The sequence below is a fragment of the Erpetoichthys calabaricus genome, chromosome 1 (genome assembly GCF_900747795.2).
Source record: "Erpetoichthys calabaricus chromosome 1, fErpCal1.3, whole genome shotgun sequence".
Taxonomy (NCBI): domain Eukaryota; kingdom Metazoa; phylum Chordata; class Cladistia; order Polypteriformes; family Polypteridae; genus Erpetoichthys; species Erpetoichthys calabaricus.
In genome coordinates, this window is record NC_041394.2 from 331,642,506 (window position 1) to 331,665,399 (window position 22,894).

At 40.2% G+C, this 22,894-nt stretch overlaps 1 protein-coding gene across 1 annotated transcript in view; it reads right to left on the bottom strand.

Annotated features, from left to right (window-relative positions):
- Positions 1-1,477: 1,477 nt before the first annotated feature.
- The window catches only part of LOC114666261 (gastrula zinc finger protein XlCGF57.1-like), a 38,973-nt gene continuing 17,556 nt past the window's right edge, over positions 1,478-22,894 (bottom strand). The window contains exons 3-4 of the mRNA XM_051925467.1: positions 3,862-6,195; positions 1,478-2,207 (exon numbers count right to left, since the gene is read on the bottom strand). Coding sequence (XP_051781427.1) covers positions 4,613-6,195 — 1,583 coding nt within the window. The 3' untranslated portion in view covers positions 1,478-2,207; positions 3,862-4,612. The remainder of the gene's footprint in view (positions 2,208-3,861; positions 6,196-22,894) is intronic.

Here is a 22,894-nt window from a genome sequence, read left to right on the forward strand (position 1 = left end):
ATAACTTGAAAGAAAGATCAAAAGTCTAGAAGCCATACCACATGCACTTCACAGCAGATCCTCCACCTGAAGCTAAGCATGTTCAGGCCTGGCAAGTACTTGGATTGGAGACCATCTTGGAAAAGCTTGGGTTGCTGCTGAAAGAGGCCAGTAGGGGGCGCTTACCCTGTGTCTGAATGTGGATCTCAATACCCCAATGTAGTGACAGGGACACTGTGCTGTAAAAATGGTGCTGTCCTTCAGATGAGATGTAAAACTGAGGTCATTAAAGATCCCTGGGCATCCTTCGTAAAGAGATGATGTCTTAAATTGCCCACCACGGCCAAGTCATACCGACCCCAAAATCATCCCCTGTCTCTAATTGGCTCTCTCTCTCCCTCACCACTTCACCACCAAACCGCTAATGTGTGGTAAGTATACTGGCACAAAAATGGCTGCCATCACATCATCCAGGTGGATGCTACACATTAGTGATAGTTGAAGTGGCTCCCCACTTACTCACTAAAGCACTTTGAGTAGTGCAAAAATATAATTTTAAGTAATTATTATTATTAAAATAAGGAGCTGTACAATCTGAAAACTTATTCACTGTCCTTTCCTTTTTATTGAAAGTGCTTTATTTTACTATTATTGCATTGTTAGCATTAAATATAAATGTAATATCCTAGAAGTTCGCCTGTTCATTATTTCGGTTCACCTATGCCACACAATCATAACTAACTGTGTGTATAAAAACAGTCATGCATACATATCTGCGGACCACTCTCCAGGCTCATCTGAGGTATGTAATACCACTCCAGGTTGAGAGGGGGCGCTGGCACTAACATTCTCCTCTCTTTTTCCCCCTGCAGCACAGAGAGGACACTCAGTGAGGGCAACTGACTCCACCCCTTCCGGTCCCTGAGCTATAAATCCCGCTGCCGCCGGAAGGTGGTGTTCAGTCCTGCACCAGACCCACCACAGGACAGAGTTCCTTCCAGATTTCCTTTCTGTCATTTAGCCTGATGGCAATCTTGTTTGTTGGTGCCTAAGTGGCCCTAAGTTTAGTTGAGTTAATAGCAAGTATTTTGTTTGGAATTAAACAGGGACGACCTGGTTGGTGCCCCACTATTTTCCAGTGGCAACTTGCAGTTCCTTTACTTGACCACAAAGCTATTATAGCATCCCACAAGTACGATTTTACTGGTAGGTGGACAGACGCCTGCCTTTAGCAAAATAAGACCAATTAGCTTTGCATGAGGAGACTAAATAGTTGCCTTCAAACCCGATTGTAACACCTGTGCCATTTAGCAAAGCAGGTGCCCACTAAATATGCTGCTTTTATTCCCCCCAAAGGTGCCCCTTCTAGCCCCATAGGGAATATGGTAAGCACCCACACTAGGGGCTCTTATCACTATAATGTGACCCAATATGGGCTTGTAATTGAAACAGAGTAAAAATAATAAAACACAATAGCAGCAAAAAAATGTATGAAATGTATTTTAAAAGAGTGCTATTTAAGGATACTTTTTTTAAAGAACACAAATAAGGAGTCCTTTCAAGTCTGGCTGCTTGAATATACCCAAAGAGGACTTACATCCTGCCAATCTCAAAGGGAGATGCAGATTTCTTGTTAAAGTGGTGCTGCATTCCATACTTAAAAGTCCTCTCCCCACATGGGCTTAACAATAATTCCACAAACGACTGATAATGTTAAAACAACTAGTCATGTTCGCATTGTAAATTCATGTTCTTTTCCGACACTGATGTCCACGCTAACCTTTATCTGCCCCAGGCTGATAAATAAAGTTATAGTTGCATGTTCTAGCAGTCTGTTTTTGAGCACTTAATTGAGTCATCTTTAGTGTGTCTTGTTTTACATATCACATTTCAGTGTAGCTTGTATGATCACTTACCAGCATGGCTTGTTTCCATCAACATTCAATAAGGTTGTATCCAGTGCAGTTTTATTTTTGGTACACTGAATTAATCCCCCAGGGGAAACGGTCATTTTGTATGACCCATGGATGTCAGAGAGCAGGGTCAGCCATTGTACAGTGTCAGGGGAGCAATTTTCATGATATCCTCAGTAACGTCCTCTCTGCTTGTCTGTCTTGAGGAAATCCAAAAGACTGTCCTTCATTTCCTGGATCACTTTGTTCTGTACTGATGATGGTGTTCCTACTTTTTTAAGTGTGCCCCTTGCTTTTTCTTTTTTTCCACCATTTCTAGAGATACAGTTAGGTCCATAAATATTTGGACAGACACAACTTTTTTCTAATTTTGGTTCTGTACATTACCACAATGAATTTTAAATGAAACAATTCAGATGCAGTTGAAGTGCAGACTTTCAGCTTTAATTCAGTGGGGTGAACAAAACGATTGCATAAAAATGTGAGGCAACTAAAGCATTTTTTTAACACAATGCCTTCATTTCAGGGGCTCAAAAGTAATTGAACAATTGACTCAAAGGCTATTTCGTGGGCAGGTGTGGGCAAGTCCCTCATTATGTCATTATCAATTAAGCAGATAAAAGGCCTGGAGTTGATTTGAGGTGTGGTGCTTGCATGTGGAAGATTTTGCTGTGAACAGACAACATGCGGTCAAAGGAGCTCTCCATGCAGGTGAAAGAAGCCATCCTTAAGCTGCGAAAACAGAAAAAACCCATCCAAGAAATTGTTACAATATTACGAGTGGCAAAATCTACAGTTTGGTACATCCTGAGAAAGAAAGCAAGCACTGGTGAACTCAGCAACACAAAAAGACCTGGACGTCCACGGAAGACAACAGTGGTGAATGGTCGCAGAATCATTTCCATGGTGAAGAGAAACCCCTTCACAACAGCCAACCAAGTGAACAACACTCTCTAGGGGGTAGGAGTATCGATATCCAAGTCTACCATAAAGAGAAGACTGCATGAAAGTAAATACAGAGGGTGCACTGCAAGGTGCAAGCCACTCATAAGCCTCAAGAATAGAAAGGCTAGATTGGACTTTGCTAAAGAATATCTAAAAATGCCAGCACAGTTCTGGAAAAACATTCTTTGGACAGATGAAACCAAGATCATCCTCTACCAGAATGATGGCAAGAAAAAAGTATGGAGAAGGCGTGGAACAGCTCATTATACAAAGCATACCACATCATCTGTAAAACACGGTGGAGGCAGTGTGATGGCTTGGGTGTGCATGGCTGCCAGTGGCACTGGGACACTAGTGTTTATTGATGATGTGACACAGGACAGAAGCAGCCGAATGAATTCTGAGGTGTTCAGAGACATACTGTCTGCTCAAATCCAGCTAAATGCAGTCAAACTGATTGGGCGGCGTTTCATGATACAGATGGACAATGACCCAAAACATACAGCCAAAGCAACCCAGGAGTTTATTAAAGCAAAGAAGTGGAAAATTCTTGAATGGCCAAGTCAGTCACCTGATCTTAACCCAATTGAGCAGGCATTTCACTTGTTGAAGACTAAACTTCAGACAGAAAAGCCCACAAACAAACAGCAACTGAAAGCCGCTGCAGTAAAGACCTGGCAGAGCATTAAAAAGGAGTAAACCCAGCATCTGGTGATGTCCAGGAGTTCAAGACTTCAGGCTGTCATTGCCAGGAAAGGGTTTTCAACCAAGTATTAGAAATGAACATTTTATTTCCAGTAATTTAATATGTCCAATTACTTTTGAGCCCCTGAAATGAAGGGATTGTGTTAAAAAAATGCTTTAGTTGCCTCACAGTTTTATGCAATCGTTTTGTTCACCCCGCTGAATTAAAGCTGAAAGTTTGCACTTCAACTGCATCGGAGTTGTTTCATTTAAAAATCATTGTGGTAATGTACAGAACCAAAATTAGAAAAAAGTTGTCTCTGTTCAAATATTTATGGACCTTACTGTACATATGTTGGCAGTGTTTTCGATCTTTTCTTTTTCTAGTCTTTCCTTGTATGTTATAAGAGATCATCGTCTCTCATGATGCCTGTATAATCTGTGCACAACTGTTTGTGACATCACTGCTACTTTCAATCAGCTGTGCTTTTTTAATCTCACACATCACTGCTCCTTTTTTGCTGTTAAAGCAACATTCGTTATTATGCTCTTTTTTGAATCCAATTCATTTCTACATCATAATTATTTTTCTAGTGTATTCCATTATGTTTGTCTGCTTAGTTCTGAATTTATTCTCTTCTGTGTGAATTATTTTGTGTCTCTAAACTCTGCTACTAGTGAAGTCTTATTTGCCACATTCAGAATAAGCAGCATGGCTTCTCTCACACTCTCCTAAAGGGTTTGGTAAGCTAACTGTAAAACAGGAGTGAATCCCACTCTTTAGTTATGATGTGATGTAGCACTCTATTTTTGTTTTTTCTGTGAGTTTCCAGTAAAGGCTTGGTGTAGTTACCTGTGTTGTCCCCAGTAATGCCTTCTTTTGTATTTCATATAGAGTGTGATGTGGTTAGGGCATTAAGATGGGCCTGAAAGTTTCTTTTGTTGAGTTCTGTTCAATCCAATACCACCACAACACAAATTCAGCTATTTAATTCCTAATGTAGCATAGATCTGATTGCATCTTATGGTACTTAGTTCTTTTTACCTCTCTTTTTTTAGCACTGAATACTCATTTGGACCTGAAACATCCATTATACACACTTCATCTGATTTTTTTCCTTTGCACCAGTGTGAATTGTTGCGTGTAATTGAAGTCTGCATTTTTTTGAGAATTGTTTGCCACATTCAGAGCAGCAAAATGGTTTCTCTCCAGTGTGAATTCTTGCATGAGTTTGAAGGTTGACTCTTTGTGAGAACTGTTTGCCACATTCAGAGCAGGCATATGGCTTCTCGCCAGTATGAATTCTTCTGTGAGTCTGAAGATTGCCTCTTCGTAAGAATTGTTTCCCACAATCAGAGCAGCAATATGGTTTCTCTCCAGTGTGAATTCTTGCATGGTTCTGATGATGACGACTGGTGGTGAATTGTTTACCACATTCAGAACAAAAGTATGGCTTCTTCCCATTGTGAATTCTGGTGTGTAACTGAAGTTCAAGTTTTTTAGAGAATTGTCTGCCACATTCAGAGCACAAATATGGCTTCTCTTCTGCATGTGTTCTTGCATGAGTCTGAAGATTGATTCTTTGTGAGAATCGTTTGCCACAGTCAGAACAAGAATATGGCTTTTCTCCAGTGTGAATTCTTCTATGAGTCTGAAGATTGCCTCGTCGTGAGAATTGTTTGCCACAATCAGAACAGCAGTATGGTTTCTCTCCAGTGTGAATTCTTGCATGGATCTGATGATGACGACTGGTGGTGAATTGTTTACCACATTCAGAACAGCAGTAAGGCTTCTCCCCAGTGTGAATTCTTGTGTGCAACTGAAGGTTGAATTTTGCAGAAAACTGCTTACCACATTCAGAGCAGCAATATGGCTTTTCTCCAGTGTGAATTCTTGCATGGTTCTGAAGACCGCCTCTTTGTGAGAATAGTTTGCCACAGTCGGAACAGTGAAATGGTTTCTCCCCAGTATGAATTCTTCTGTGAATCTGAAGATGACTATTGGTGATAAATCGTTTGCCGCATTCACAGCAACAATATGGTTTCACTCCACTGTGACTTATCATGTGTTTTTGAAGATAGCCTCTTTGTGAGAATTGCTTATCACATTCAGTGCAGCAATATGGCTTCTCACCAGTGTGAATTCTTGTGTGTAACTGAAGGCTGCGTTTTGCAGAAAACTGTTTACCACATTCGGAACAGCAATATGGTTTCTCCCCAGCATGAATTCTTTTGTGGGTCTGCAGATTGCTATTCTTGGAGAACCGTTTGCCACAATCATTGCAGCAGTATGGCTTCTCTCCAGTATGAATTCTTGTGTGGGCCTCAAGATGGCCTCTTCGTAAGAATTGTTTTCCACAGTCAGAACAGCAATATGGCTTTTCCCCACTGTGAATTTTTTTATGCAAATAAAGACTGTCATGGTCAGAGAATTCTTTTCTACATTTAGAACAGGACAGCTTTTCTCCATGATGTTTAGATTTTTGTGTAGTTCTCCTCTGCTCTTGACCAACATACAAAGGGGCTGAACTTGTGTCATGAACCTGTTGTTGACTGTCGTTTGCGTCTATCCTTATTGATGTCATTTTTTCTACGTTTTCATTTTGATGTGTTCTAGAGTGAAGAGAAGTCTCAAGAAATGAAGCGGAGAGGGTGACATTTTCTTCTGCAGAATCTGAAGAAATATAAAATGCACAATTTCATTCATGAGAAGTTAGAAGAGACAATCATTTACTGTGCAACATCATATTCATTTTGAAATACCCTGCAACAAAATATGTCAGTCAGAGTGTCGTCATTTTATTGTGACCTCGACTATAACACAGTGAGCCCGTTGCAAACTTAGTTAAAGAATTAGCCCCCAAATTCAATACTGGGTGCTCCCATGTGGCTGGAGACTTTTGTCCCAAAAAGCAAGCTGTCACTGCCTAGTTTGAATGTTTTGTTGAAATTACAAAACTGGGTTTGCTAATTTTGTTACTGAAATATAGGAAGTACTTCTGTGTATCAAATGAAAATAATGTCATTTTTAAAATCTTGGTTTTTAAGATTGTAATGATCTTCATTTTTATTCCTCCAAAAACCAGGTTTTCTGGTTGTTTAAGCTGTACGTCACTAATGAGCACACCAGTGGGTCTGAAGCAGAAGGAACTACAGCCCCTCAGCATTCAATGCCATTTGGTCTATTGTCTGCTCTGCGTCTCATTAATTATCATTAATAGGAGGAGGTTAATGGAGCATTGTGACAACACGTCTGCAAGATCCACACTTCACTGATTCAAAGCCATTAAAGTAAGAGAGTGGTTATGTCATAGGAAGTTTCGTAAATTTGTATAAAGTGTCGTAAGAGACGTCTGGCAGCCCAACCCGGCTGGGACGCCCAAGAAGTGCAAGGATGGGGGAAGGCAGCCTCTTTAGGACACTGCTTCCCCCAGAACACTAGATGGCAGCTCCCTTGGATTGCAGCGGTGACTTGGATTCCCACAGGGCACTGTAGGACTTGGAGTTCTTTATCTCATCCCTGTTGGGTACTATGGGTGCTGCCAAGGGGTGCTGTAAAATGGGTGAGCCATGTGGCATGGGGTTTCTGCCTAACCCAGAAGTGCTTACAGACCACGTGGGCAGAACAACAGAAGTACTTCCGGGTTGGACACTATAAAAAGAGTTGGGAGGCGGAGGACAAAGCTGAGAAGGAGTGGAGATAACAGAGGAAGAAAAAGAGAGAAAGATAGAAGGACTGTATTGTGTTGTGCTTGGTGCTTTCTGTAATGTGCCGTGTAGGGGGGAGAAACAGAAAAATGCTTCCCCACTTAAATAAAGGTGTAGTATTGTGGAGCCAGTCTGTGTCGGGTTTGGGGAGCGGTACATCCCCGGGTGGTCCACTCTGTGAATGGTTTCTCACTATTTTTGATACATAAAAGGAGATTAGTTCATTATTGCATGGCACAGTACCTGATAAACTAAAAGTGTCAGTCATTAAACCATTACTTAAAAAGTCAGACCTAGACCCACACATATTAAATAATTATAGACCTATTTCAAATCTACCGTTTCTCTCTAAAATACTAGAAAAAGTAGTCGCCAATCAGCTTCAGTCACACCTTACGCATTACAATTTATTTGAGAAATTCCAGTCTGGTTTTCGCACTGGTCATAGTACAGAAACGGCACTTACGCGGGTTGTAAATGACATTCTGATATCCTCCGATGAAGGAAACTCCACTGTAATTATGTTGTTGGACTTAAGTGCAGCATTTGACACCACTGACCATTCTATTTTACTACACAGGCTAGAAAATGATGTTGGGTTTACAGGCACCATGCTCGCTTGGTTTAGTTCTTATTTATCAAATCGATTCCAATATGTACAGAAATGTGCTGACAGTACTCCATCATTATACACAGAAGTTCAATATGGTGTCCCGCAGGGCTCAGTACTGGGACCTTTACTGTTTTCACTTTACATGCTTCCACTGGGATCTATCATTAGGAAACATAATGTTAATTTTCACTCATATGCAGATGACACCCAGTTATACCTTTCATTTAAATCAGATGAAGTTTCTCCGATGTTGTCTTTAATTAGTTGTGTTAGCGAATTAAAGGAGTGGATGAATGAGAACTACTTGTCTTTAAATACATATAAAACAGAGATGTTAATTGTTGGAGGGAATGACGCTGATCATAACAATATTTTGTCATCATTTAACTCAGTTGGAATCCCAATTAATTTTACTGAAACAGCCCGCAATCTAGGAGTTATCTTTGACTCTAGCATGTCATTTAAAGCGCATATTACAAAGTTGTCCAAAATATGTTTCTTCCATCTTACAAATGTTAGGAAATTAAGACGCTTTCTAAATAAACAGGATTCTGAGAAATGAATTAATGCATTTATTTCCAGTAGGATTAACTACTGCAATGCAGTGTGCACTGGATGTTCAAACTGTTCTTTATACAGCCTCCAGTTAATACAAAATGCGGCTGCGAGAATTATTACAAGAACAAGAATATACGAACACATAACTCCAGTTCTTAAATCCTTACACTGGCTCCCGGTTAAGTTTAGGGCAGATTTCAAAATCCTTCTTTTAACATATAAAGCATTAAATGGCCGAGGTCCTGCTTACTTGTCTGAACTTATCATGACTTACAAACCAGAGCGCACATTAAGATCTCAAGATGCTGGTCTGCTTATGGTTCCAAGGATTAATAAAATAACAATGGGAGGTCGAGCTTTTAGTTACAGGGCCCCTAAATTGTGGAATGGTCTGCCTGCTACTATAAGAGATGCCCCTTCGGTCTCAGCTTTTAAATCCCGGCTGAAGACTCACTACTTCAGTTTAGCATATCCTGACTAGAGCTGCTGACTAACTGTACAGACTGCATCTCTGTTGTTAGTCATTAGCACTAAAACATAAGTAACATGATAGTTAGAATTGGATACTAACCCTCACCTATTCTGTTTCTCTTCTCGGTACTCAAATGTGGCACTTGGTGCCACGGCCCACCTGACAAGTTGTTTTGCCTGCCTAAGGTAAAGTCATCCCTGATGGTGGATCGCAGGAATCGTGAGAAAGAGGGGTCCTTTCATCGGATTGGCTGGCCCAACACTGTTTCAGCCGTGGAATGGCCAAATGGGGGAGGCAGCTTGATGGATGAGGTCTCCAGGAGTCTAAAATTATCCAAATCTTATTATGTGATATCATCTACTGTTAAATTCTGTTCCGTACTTCTAAAATTTTTTTTATTTTTTATTGAGGATTTGTTCTGTTCTGTGTATTGATCCCCTTCTTTTGACACCCACTGCACGCCCAACCTACCTGGAAAGGTGTCTCTCTTTGAACTGCCTTTCCCAAGGTTTCTTCCATTTTTCCCTACTAGGTTTTTTTGGGAGTTTTTCCTTGTCTTCTTAGAGAGTCAAGGCTGGGGGGCTGTCAAGAGGCAGGGCCTGTTAAAGCTCATTGCGGCACTTCCTGTGTGATTTTGGGCTATACAAAAATAAACTGTATTGTATGGTATTGTATTATTTAAAATGTAAGGAAGTGCACAGGTGAGAAACCGTCCGCATTCCATAATTGTTCCCGGAGGCTACTGATTGCCACAGCTGCCACGTCCTCTTCATAAATAGAAGCATGAGGCGGTTGGGGGAAAAATCGAAAGAAGGAAAAAGAGCCAGAGGTTGTGGAAGCAGCATGGAGAAACAGAGCCGGTGGAGTAAGTGAAGGCTCGCAGGCAGGCAGCTGGACAGTGAGCCATAGCAGGGGTGTGTGGCCGACACTCGGTGGGGCAGAAGGAAGCGGTCGCTCCAGCTGAGCGATCAAGGAGCAGGAGTAACTGGTGATAAAGGATGGCTGGCCGTGTAAGGCCGAAAAGGCAGCGGGAGTCGGGAGGCTTGGGTGATGGATTCCCCAATGTGAGTGTCCTGGCCTTTGGGGAACCCAAGTCTTCGTCTGGAGAGTGCAGAACCGAAGCCAGGGATCGGGAAGCATCCAGACCAGATGAGCAGAGAGAGGTGGTCTGCTGCTGGTAGAGCAACTCTTGTGTTATGGGGCCCAGATGGGAGAAGCAGGGGAGCCGCCAGGTAAAGAAGACACCGGGCTTTGTGTTTTTAAAGGATTGCTTCCAGGATTGTTTTAACCTTGTTGTTTTAAAGGATTATTTTCTTTTCTATTATGGGATTAATAAAGTATCTATCTATCTATCTATCTATCTATCTATCTATCTATCTATCTATCTATCTATCTATCTATCTATCTATCTATCTATCTATCTATCTATCTGTCTATCTATCTATCTATCTATCTATCTATCTATTTTTAACCTCCACTTCTGTTTTAATGGATTATTTATTTATTGAAGATTTGGAAGACACTGCACTTGATTTATTTGAACCACTTGTTTTGACTTTTGTTTGCTGTTTTTAATAAAAGCACTTGGCACTTTTTACACCACCCCCTTGCTTCATTGTTATGCCTCACTGCCAAGCTCATCGGTGACATTACCGACGGTGTCAGGTTCAAGGGCTCCCAAAAGCAAGAAAGGAGCATGGAGCAGAACCACTTCTTCTTTACCATCCTCTTCCTCTGTATACTCTCCTGTACTTCCTCATTCCACCACCAGGTTTCCTTTTCCTCCTTCCTCTTTCCAGATGTCACGCCAAGCACCCTTTTTGCTGTCACCCTTACTACATCTGCTGTAGTTTCCCAACTGTCTGGTAACTCTTCACTGCCACCCAGTGCCTGTCTCACCTTCTCTCTAAACTCAACCTTACAGTCTTCCTTTTTCAACTTCCACCATTTGATGCTTGGCTCTGCCCTCACTCTCTTCCTCTTCTTGATCACCAACATCATCCTACAGACCACCATTCTATGCTGCCTAACTACACTTTCCCATCACCACTTTGCAGTCTTCAATCTCCTTCAGATTGACTCTTCTGCATAGGATGTAATCTACTTGTGTGCATCTTCCTCCACTCTTGTACGTCACCCTATGTTCCTTCCTCTTCTTAAAATAAGTATTCACCACAGCCATGTCCATCCTTTTCACATAATCCACTACCATCTGACCTTCTTTGTCCCTCTTCTTGACACCATACCTACCCATCGCCTCCTCATCCCCTCTGTTCCCTTCACCAATATGTCCCACTTCCACTCTCCTACTCTTCCCTCCTCTACTCCTTCCTCCAGACACGCCTTCCCCCTCTTCTTCTCCTTCAGCCAACAGTAACCCAATTTCCCCCAGAACCCTGTTGGTGGCCATTGTTAATCCAGTATGGAAATCTATATTGTTGTCCACATATTGATCTGGCAAAATTTGACACCTTCCTGATGTAAGCCTCCCCATTTATCAAGGGACCGGCGTGAAGAAAAACACTGGCTTGTCCATCCCCTGTGAATACAGTCTTTTATTAATAGTGGAAGCTGGTTAAATGGACCACATTTTCTGGTAAAATCCAAGAATGAATAGAAAAATGGCCAGATAAACCTAATAGTCTGAGTAAAGATGAGGAAGAAATAAAAAAAAAAACCCTGAAACTATCAATTTGATAAATGTTCAAGAAAACCAGGATGTACTGAGTCAACTTAGAACATTATTCAAATTATTTATGGCTAAATAGGTCATCTGCACAATTAATAAAGTTTAAAGAGATTTTGCTACATCTGAACAGATGGAGAAAACTGATTTAGAATATCATCAATCGATCTGTCTGATAAGAAGCAAGATAAAGCAAAGCATTGCTTGAAGTTTAGAAATAATTTGGGAATAAAGATTTCTATAGTAAAGGATGCATCAAATGCAGTCCTAGATTTAATTTGTATGTTCAGTTACAAAAATATACAGATGAAATCCAAGTTTTGCAGCAAAGAAAACCTAACGTTAAAAAGACAGTCAAATGTTGACTGGATCCTTATTTACTGCACAAGATAATGTTTCCATCTTAGTAGTTCTGCAATGCTTTAAGAAAGCACATCTAGTAGGATGTTTGATATCTACCAGAAAGCCATTTGTAATGCACTACTGTTAAGAATTCTATAGCAAATGCAACAGACAACTTGACAGTATAACTTACTAAAGGTACATTAAAATAGAAAGAAATATAGGAGAAATAAAATGAATGATGGAGGGAGTACTAATCTCATTCAAGTCTCTCAAACATTCTGCCCCAATTAATGTAGCAAAGTGAGAGAAAGAATAAATTGTGTAAATAAATAAGAAAATCAGTAACAACTATAAAGAGGGCACACTGGCCTCCCAGGGCCCAAGTTTGAAACCCCACGATTAGACCATCAGCTACTTCCCACAGTGTGACAGTCAACAGACTCCAGTGGGATTAACACTTTCTTTGTCAGCCTTTTTGTTATTTTTTCTATTTAAATTTATCAGATAACAGTGTTGGTTGTAAGTAACATTTGTTGAAATGACAAATGCAATGTATTTTATTAGCACATGTGACAGAGTGATGCTGTAGGTAAGGCAGGCTGCAGTTCCATTTTGTTGAATTCATTTCAGTTAGATAAGGCTGCTGCACTTAGAATTCAAGCACTAAACTAATAGCCTATCATTTATTGTGGAGTTGGCCAACTACTAATAATATATCACACAAAATCACAAATATATAAAACAACTAAGAATCCAGAATTGCACTTGTATTAGGTAAAATCAAACAATTATATATAAAATAAATAAGTACAGGTAAAGATGTTTGGAGATCAGAAGAAGATTGAGATGACTACAATAAGGAAGAAACTGTTAGCTTACTCAGGCAGTATAAATCAATTATCAGACTTGCTGAATTTATTGGTGGATGTGCTTAAGATGAAGAATCGAATCACACTGATCTTTAGGCTGTGTGCCTGCATTAACAAGTCAATGGTTTATGACCATCCTCCCTTTCTTCACGGAGAATTTTTGTGTATTTGTTTACTTTAAAAGTATATTTTTGAATGTTAAAAGCCTATGCCCCACTATGGGCTTATGCAGGCAAAAGCCTGCCTGTTGAGTCTGGGGTCATGCTGCCTGGGGTGAGAGAGTCCAAAGAAGGTCCTGGTTTGGTTTATGGGTCCTTTTCAAAGCCTTTCACCCTTGCCACAATGTTTGTATTGCCAATTCACAACATAGTTACATTAACTTTGTTATTTAAACTGTAAATAAGGTCAAGTTCAAGTTCATTTACAGGGAAAATTACATATTGTGATAGATGGCTCGCATGGATGGATATCCCAGCAGGGAGTGAATAGGGATCCTTACCCAGCTGGGAGGCCATTATAATGGAAGAACGGGGTATGACACCTTGCTCAGGGTATCGTCTCCCCTAAGTCACTAGGTGGAACAGAAGGAACCAACAAGCTCTATGTCATGGGCTACAACCTCACCCAGAAATTTTCCCAAGCCACAGTTTTGATACACCAGAATTAGTCCCAGGTTTTATATAAAACGAGCTACCTGCATCAACTCAGGGAGCCAAAGTTGAGAGGAGAAGGACAAATCTTGTGACAGGAACAGAGGAGATGGAGACAGGGTGCGGAAGAAGCAGAGTATTGTTGAGTGTTATGGTACATTACTATTGTAATTATGGTTGTGGTGTGAAAAACTCTTCCTTAAAGAGTTTCACACAATTAAAACCTGTTGTTATTGAAGAACTTGTGCCCAAGCCTGTGCGTTTTGGGAGTTTGTGCAGCGGCAGTGCCCCCTGGTGACCACAATACTTATTATTAAACTAATCTGAAGAAGAAGAAGAAAAAAAAGTGCAGCCACAGTACAGCCAGGAATGAACTTGATAACCAGTGAATTAAAATATTGCCCAATGTAACACAAATAAAATATTGTAGTTCTACACTTCACTAGTTGTTTTTCTAACTTTATTACCCTGGGTATAAGGAAAGTCTTTAACACACCCATGGGACACTGCAGTATAATTTTTCCAAACCCGTTACAACTGCAGATGTAAGTCAATGATTTTACAGATATCTCCAGACACACAACGGGCACAGGCCTGACTGAATCCACATCCATAATGAAACTAATTTAGGGATTTACCTTCAGACATGCAAATATCAATTCATTGAAATCTGTAAACGTGACCACTGCGGAACATTCATCAAGAAACAATTGGTCACAAATTTGTAATAAATTAGAAGAGCATTAATTAAACCAAAAACATTATAAAGCTGGGAGGATATTTTGTGCACTTCAAGAAGTCCACTGAGTCAATAAGTTCATTTAAAAGGGCAGGTTCAGTTATAGGATACATTCTGGACTTCCTGGAGGTCATAGCAAAGGTGAGAATTAAAAAAAAACTGAGTGCCATTATGAACAACGCTACACGTCATCTCTCTAACACCCTAAAACTAAGGAATTTCATATAACAAATTGTTTAGCAGAAGTGTGTCAAGCAACAATACTGGGGCTCCTTTATACCAACAGCAATACAATTCTTTAGCGCCTCACAAGGACTGGGACTGCCAAGAAAGAAGTTTCCTTTATTTTAAGTTTCTTCCCTTTATGTAATTCTGATGTGTATGTCTGCATGTGTATTTATTATCTCTCAATTTATTTATCTTTCTGTTTACTTAATGGGCTTCTGTAAAAATCCATATTTCTACCTAACATTCTACTGTGCTTCCCCGAAAATAAGACCTACTCTGGAAATAATTTCTAGTATGAATTCTCATGTGGGTCTGAAGTTTGCCACAGTTTGCTGTGTTATATGAATCCACTTATGTTTCATTTTATATTTATAAGATTTCATCTGGTCCTGGATGACATGCACAACTGCTTGATTTTTATCAAGCTCCCTTTGGTAAGTATTGATTTTGTCTATCCTTGTTAACTTCCATGTACTTTTCTGCCTTTTTTGAAAAGAATTTGGCAAAATCTCTGCTTTAGTTTTCATGTTGTCCTGGTCTACAGCAAAGATATGTTTGAGGAAATGAGGATGGAGAGAAGGTGCCATTTTCTTGTATATCTGCAGAAATAAATTAACATTAAATTGTAAATCTATGTACAAAATTTGGACAAAGAAAGTTGAAAAGAGGTAATCATTTAGCGTACAATGCCTTATTCCTGTTGAAATAAATTTGACAATGATTGGCAACTCCAATATTTCCATTTTATATCTGATTTTTTTTCAATGAGCGAGAAGCAAACACTTGGATACATTGAGAGACTAAAACTATAAAGAGGAAAAATATTTACTTGTGAACCGTCACACTCAATGCCCCTTACTTTGTTTCAGTAAAGGGACATGATCTAAGAAACTGTGCAAAATCCACATATTGTTTCATTTTCTCCTTTTTTTTATTTATCCTTGAAGGCATGAATGCTTGGTTATTTGGGGATTCTCATATGATAGATTATGGATGAGTGTGCCCTGGTATCAATTGACTTCCTGATCAAGATTTCTTCCTAATTTTGTTGCCCGAGTTCAGCAAGATAAGCCTGACACTATGAAAAGATTTAAACAGAGTTCAGTAACTGATGGACAGATGCTTCTTCAAGTTACATGGACTATGTCAAAAGCATAGAGGAAGTACAAGAACAAAGAAGTATGGGAACTGTCAAACAATTTGCTTTCTAACTTTACTTTTTGCATTACAATCACAAGATTTCAGTTTCTTTAAAATACACTTTGATATAAAAGGTCAAACAATTAAGCATGGAAAAAAATATGATTATGTTGAAGAATGTTATAATTGAAGAAAACATAACATTGATACATTAGAAAAACACAAGGATGGCAGAAGTACAAGAGTTTAGTATGACACGTTACTCCAAATAAAAACCTCCACAGTCCAAATATTTTTTTCCAAACTTCCAAAAAAAAACAAAACATAAAAAGATACAGAAGAAAATTCATACACAAATAAACCAAAGTTTCCTTTAAAGAGCCTACTGTTCTAAGCTTCTATATCTGCTATGCTTTATAAAATATTATGCTGTTAATGAAAGATTCATCATCCATCCATCCATCCATCCATTTTCCAACCCGCTGAATCCAAACACAGGGTCACGGGGGTCTGCTGGAGCCAATCCACCTAACCAGCATGTCTTTGGGTTGTGGGAGGAAACCCACGCAGACACGGGGAGAACATGCAAACTCCACTCAGGGAGGGCCCGGGAAGCGAACCCGGGTCCCCAGGTCTCCCAACTGCGAGGCAGCAGCGCTACCCACTGCGCCACCGTGCCGGCCAAGATTCATCATGATTTTGTAAAAGACTTTATTGTGCTATTGTCAGAATAATATATGCTTGTGTTACCCCACCATTTCAAGTTACTAATACCGCGGAATGTCATAGAATGACAAAGTAAGTGTTGTGAGTTGACTAGGGGTGTCACAATATCAGATTTTTTTATTCAATACCAATACTAGTGAAATTTTATGATTGTTGATACCTTTACATACCAGAGCAAAAACAGAAATCTCATTCAATGGCTTTTTGTTAAAATATTTTTGTTATTCAAATGAACATTATTATGTGTTTTCTGTAATACAATACAACATATATAAATGCTAGCAGTAACAACAGCTCTACATACTGGTATATCCATCAGGTATCTAACCTACAGTTATTTAAATAAATTAGTATTAGCATTTATAAATATTAAAATACAATATAGGGTTTGAACTTGAATGTGTGGCAGAGGTGGGAATCCCTCCCAGTGTAAGCACATAATCAGGAATTTAAAATATTGAGAGGATTTAAACATAAAGTTTATAAAGAATGATATATTACGACTGTGGTGGTTTGGCACCCTGCCCGGAATTGGTTCCTGCCTTGTGCCCTGTGTTAGCTAGGATTGGCTCCTGCAGACCCCCGTGACCCTGTGTTCGGATTCAGCGGGTTGGAAAATGGATGGATGGATGGATATATCACGAACTATCTGATTTATTTTAGCATATGCATATTTTATATTTACTATTTTGAGATTTTCTCTTCAGGAACTGAAAAATACTGCTTAAAATCAATACTAAAATTATATCTGTAATGTTAAATTAGTGAATTCCAATATAAACACTAGTGTCCCAGTGCCACTGGCAGCCATGCACGCCCAAGCCATCACACTGTCTCCACCGTGTTTTACAGATGATGTGGTATGCTTTGGATAATGAGCTGTTCCACGCCTTCTCCATACTTTTTTCTTGCCATCATTCTGGTAGAGGTTGATCTTGGTTTCATCTGTCCAAAGAATGTTTTTCCAGAACTGTGCTGGCATTTTTAGATATTCTTTAGCAAAGTCCAATCTAGCCTTTCTATTCTTGAGGCTTATGAGTGGCTTGCACCTTGAAGTGCACCCTCTGTATTTACTTTCATGCAGTCTTCTCTTTATGGTAGACTTGGATATCGATATGCCTACTCCCTTGAGAGTGTTGTTCACTTGGTTGGCTGTTGTGAAGGCGTTTCTCTTCACCATGGAAAGGATTCTGCGATCATCCACCACTGTTGTCTTCCGTGGACGTCCAGGTCTTTTTGTGTTGCTGAGTTCACCAGTGCTTTCTTTCTTTCTCAGGATGTACCAAACTGTAGATTTTGCCACTCGTAATATTGTAGCAATTTCTCGGATGGGTTTTTTCTGTTTTTGCAGCTTAAGGATGGCTTCTTTCACCTGCATGGAGAGCTCCTTTGACCGCATGTTGTTTGTTCACACCAAAATCTTCCACATGCAAGCACCACACCTCAAATCAACTCCAGGCCTTTTATCTGCTTAATTGATAATGACATAACGACGAACTTGCCCACACCTGTCCATGAAATAGCCTTTGAGTCAATTGTCCAATTACTTTTGAGCCCCTGAAATGAAGGGATTGTGTTAAAAAAATGCTTTAGTTGCCTCACATTTTTATGCAATTGTTTTGTTCACCCCACTGAATTAAAGCTGAAAGTCTGCACTTCAACTGCATCGGAGTTGTTTCATTTAAAATTCATTGTGGTAATGTACAGAATCAAAATTAGAAAAAAGTTGTCTCTGTCCAAATATTTATGGACCTAACTGTAGTTCCACATACAGTGCTTCACTTCCACTGAGTTCTACTCCAGTCGGTTTAGGTAAGTTGTTTTGCAGGCTTGGGTAAGTGATTACTGACATACTTTATGCACAGGCAGTAACTCAGTTCTTTTGGTTTTTTACATCTCTTAACTTCTGTTGAGATTTTACTGTTATTTTATAGTTTTGAAGCATGCTGGAATGCTCAGTCATATTAATTGGCAGTCATACTATTTTGTTGCTTATAGCAAGACCCTGTAAGCTATCTACACGTGTATACTCATCTCTCAGTTCACTATATGTAATAACATATACATATCTTCTAAATATAATCTTGTTTTACTCACCTCAAACAAAAAATGCTTTGATGACAGCCTCATTCACACATGATCTTATGAATAAGATGTAAGCCCTGCCTCATTTATCCTGTACACTCTATATTATTTTCAATTCAGTAGTCCTCAATTCATTACAACCAGACCTTTTACAAACTACATATTTATGTAAAAACAATGTTTTTTAAGGATTTTTTTCCTTCACTAAAAGGTAACTTACTTTTAATAATTGTAAGTTCTTCTTTGAGATTCCTTAGATTTTCAAATTTTACTAAATAGGCATCGAGTTCTCTGTTGTTTTCTTTGTTGTTAGCATGTGTAACAGTAGTGCCCTGAAAAGGATTTCACCCTGAAAAATTGTTGGCACTTTCAGTACTGAATTGTTTTGATAAGAACCATATCTCAGACTACTCATTGCAGAGAAACACTACAAGTTTCTAGCAGTCTTCATTTTAAAGCATTCATCTTGGAAAGACATCTTTCCTAAGGGTGACCTGAAGCTTTGTCAATATATACGTTTTAATTATTTTTCATGTACAGTGTATTTTTGAAATCTTCTCTATTTTGCTACCTCCTTTTCTCATTTATATGTATATTATATGCATATTATATATATATATATATATATATATATATATATATATATATATATACACACACACACACACACACACACAGTATATACACGGTACACATATATTCAGTATAAACTGCTCCAAAAAATTAAAGGAACACTTTTTAATCCGAGTATAGCATCAAGTCACCGAAACTTCTGGGCTATGGATCTGCTCAGTTACGTAGCAGGGGGGGTTATTCATCAGTTTCAGCTGCTTTGGTGTTAATGAAATTAACAGCAGGTGCACTAAAGGGGCAACAATGAGACGACCCCCAAAACAGGAATGGTTTAAACAGGTGGAGGCCACTGAAATTTTTCCCTCCTCATCTGTTTTTCCACTAGTTTTTTGCATTTGTCTACGGTCAATGTCACTACTGGTAGCATGAGGCGATACCTGGACCCTACAGAGCGTACACAGGTAGTCCAACTTCTCCAGGATGGCAGGCACATCTATATGTGCCATTGCCAGAAGGTTTGCTGTGTCTTCCAGCACAGTCTCAAGGGCACGGAGGAGATTCCAGGAGACACGCAGTTACTCTAGGAGAGCTGGACTGGGCCCCTCGTAGAAGATCTTTAACCCATCAGCAGGACCACTATCTGCTCCTTTGGGCAAGGAGGAACAGGATGAGCATTGCCAGAGCCCTACAAAATGACCTCTAGCAGGTCACTGGCGTGAATGCCTCTGACCAAACAATCAGAAACAGACTTCGTGAGGGTGGCCTGAGGGCCCGATGTCCTCTAGTGGGCCCTGTGCTCACTGCCCACCCGGCACTGCAACATCGTTCAGCATGACTGGTTTGGTGGTAGGTGAGTGATGGTCTCGGGAGGCATATACATGGAGGGATGCACAGACCTCTATAGGCTAGACAACGGCACCTTAACTGCCATTAGGTATCGGGATGAAATCTTTGGACCCATTGTCAGACCCTTTGCTGGTGCAGTGGGTCCTGGGTTTCTCCTGGTGCACGACAATGCCTGGCATCATGTGCCGAGAGTATGCAGGCAGTTGCTGCAGGATGAAGGAATTGATGCCATTGACTGGCTCACACACTCACTCGCCTGACCTCAATCCAATAGAACACCTGTGTGACATTATGTTTCAGTCCATCAGACGGCACCAGGCTACACCTCAGACTATCCAGGAGCTCAGTGATGCCCTGGTCCTGATCTGGGAGGAGATTCCCCAGGACACCATCCATCGTCTCATTAGGATCATGACCACCCCGACATTGTCAGGCATGCATACAAGCATGTGAGGGCCATACAAACTACTCAGTATGAATTCGAATTGCTGCAATGAAATTTTGGCTAAAATGGACTCGTCTGCCGCATCATTTTTTCCACTTTGATTTTCGGGGTGTCTTTGAATTCAGCCCTCTGTAGGTTGATAATTTTCATTTCCATCAAACGATGTGCCATCATTTTGTTCCTAACACATTACCCAGTCCATATCAGCAGGATTTTTTTCCCATTGAGATCTGATGTGTTTTCAAAGTGTTCCTTTAATTTTTTTGAGCATTATTTTATATATATATATATATATATATATATAAATCTAATTCAGATCAAATCCCTCTACTGACATTGTGTGACAATGAGCAAATCAGGTCTCCTGCCTGTGTTCAAATTAGAAAAACAAAACAAATGTAACCAATTCTATCTCAGATGTCGTAAGAGCCCTTGGATAAAGGCACATCTATATATATAATTCACTAAGCAGCCGACCAGGGCACGCACGACATAGCCACGCCCGCCAACTCACAGAGTCACGCCCACCAACTCTAAGAGTTGGAGTATAAAACTATCACAGCTGCTAACTCACAAACTGTCCTTATTCCCCAGCCCACGTCCACCCTCGAATGGCAGGCAAGATGCAAGACAGAGCCACGCCCATAATTCACTAAGGCAGCCGACCATGGCAGGCAAGACGCAAGACAGAGCCCCGCCCACCAACAATTCACTAAGCAGCCGTGCGCGCTGATGATTTCCGCACGTGTTCAGTCTCTCCCTGTGCATTCCCTGTGCAGAGAGCAAGCGAGCCAGAGAGAGAGCGACACACACAGGCGCGCGAGAGAGAGAGACACACACACACAAACAGGTGTGAGAGAGAGAGAGACACACACACACACAGGCGTGCGAGAGAGAGGGGGATGGACGCATAAGGCAGAGTAGGCAGTTAAAGAATGCACCGGGCTTGATTTTGTTTTCAGCGATCGGTTTGTAGCGTGCATTGTTGCAATGTTACTTTTCTTGGTGGTTTATTAAATTACGGATTTTTCAAATATTCATTTTTTTCCCTGTGATTAAAACTCATTTAAAAAGCGGCGTAATTATGCAGCGTAGCATGGCTAGTGTGTTTATTTCATTAAATAATATACTATATGACAACCTGCAGCAAACTCCGATAACCAAATCTCAACATAACCAATAGTAAGTCCAAGATGTTCCCTTCCATCATAGAAGAACACTTCAGAATAGTCCAATGTTTTGTTTTAAGCTATTCTTGGGTGTTTTTAGCAGTGTTTTGGCTCATTATTCTGCTGGAGGATCCATTAGCTGTCACTGAGACTGAGGTTTCTGACACTAAGCAGTACGTTTCACTCCAGAATGTCTTGATAGTTTTGAGATTTCATTGATCCCAGCACACTGAGGACACTCTGTGCCAGATAAAGCAAAGCAGCCCCAAAACATAACTGATCCTCCTCCATGTTTCACATTACGTATGGTGCTTTTTCTTTGAAAGCTTCATTTTTTTGTATGTGGACACAGAACTGATGTGACTTGCCAGAAAGCTCCAATTGTGTCACATCTGTCCAAAGGACATTCTCACACAATCATTGAGGCTTGTCAATATGCATTTTAGCAAATTCCAGTCTGCCTTTTTCTGTTATGCTATCAACAGTGGTGTCCCCCCAGGTCTTCTTCCATTGAGTCCACCGTCCCTCAAAAAGTGACGGATGGTGCGATCAGACACTGATGGACCTTAACATTGAAGTTTAGCTTTATTCTCTTTGGAAGTTATCCTTGGCTTTTTGTCTAACATTTTCACTATCCTTCTGCCCATTCTGGGATCGATTTACCTCTTGCAGACATGTCCTTAGAGACTAGTTACTGTTCCTATGGACCTTGAACTTCATAATATTTGCAACTGTTGTCACAGGAACATCAAGCTGATTAGAGATGGTCTTCTAGCCTTTGAGTTTAAGATGCTTGTCTATAACTCTCTCCTATGATTTCTCTGCTCCATGTTCAGTGTTGGGCACATGATGACATTTAACAGCAGAGTGATGACTTTTCTTTATTTAAATCATCTGAATGACTGATACAGTAATCCCTCGCTATATCGCGCTTTGACTTTTGCGGCTTCACTCTATCGCGGATTTTATATGTAAGCATATTTAAATATATATCGCAGATTTTTTGCTGGTTCGCGGATTTCTGCGGACAATGGGTCTTTTAATTTCTGGTACATTCTTCCTCAGTTGGTTTGCCCAGTTGATTTCATACAAGGGACGCTATTGGCAGATGGCTGAGAAGCTACCCAACCAGAGTGCGTATTACGTATTAAATAAAACTCCTCAAATATATTGTGAGTACGGTGGCTGTTCACACCCCTAGAGGATACGGCCGCTCCTTAAAAAACGCTGAAAGATTACCTTCACATTGCTCTCTTCCTTGCTGGGCTTACATATGGCTGATTTGTCAAGCGATATGCTTCCCGCACGGTGGTTTGCAAACTTAAAAGATCAAACAGCACGTATTGATTTTTGATTTTTTGCTTTTCTCTCTCTCTTGCTCTGACATTCTCTGCTCCTGATGGAGGGGGTGTGAGCAGGGGGGCTGTTCGCACCCCTAGATAATACGGACGCTCGTCTAAAAATGCTGAAAGATTACCTTCACGTTGCTCCCTTCTGTGCAGCTGCTTTGTTAAGCGACAT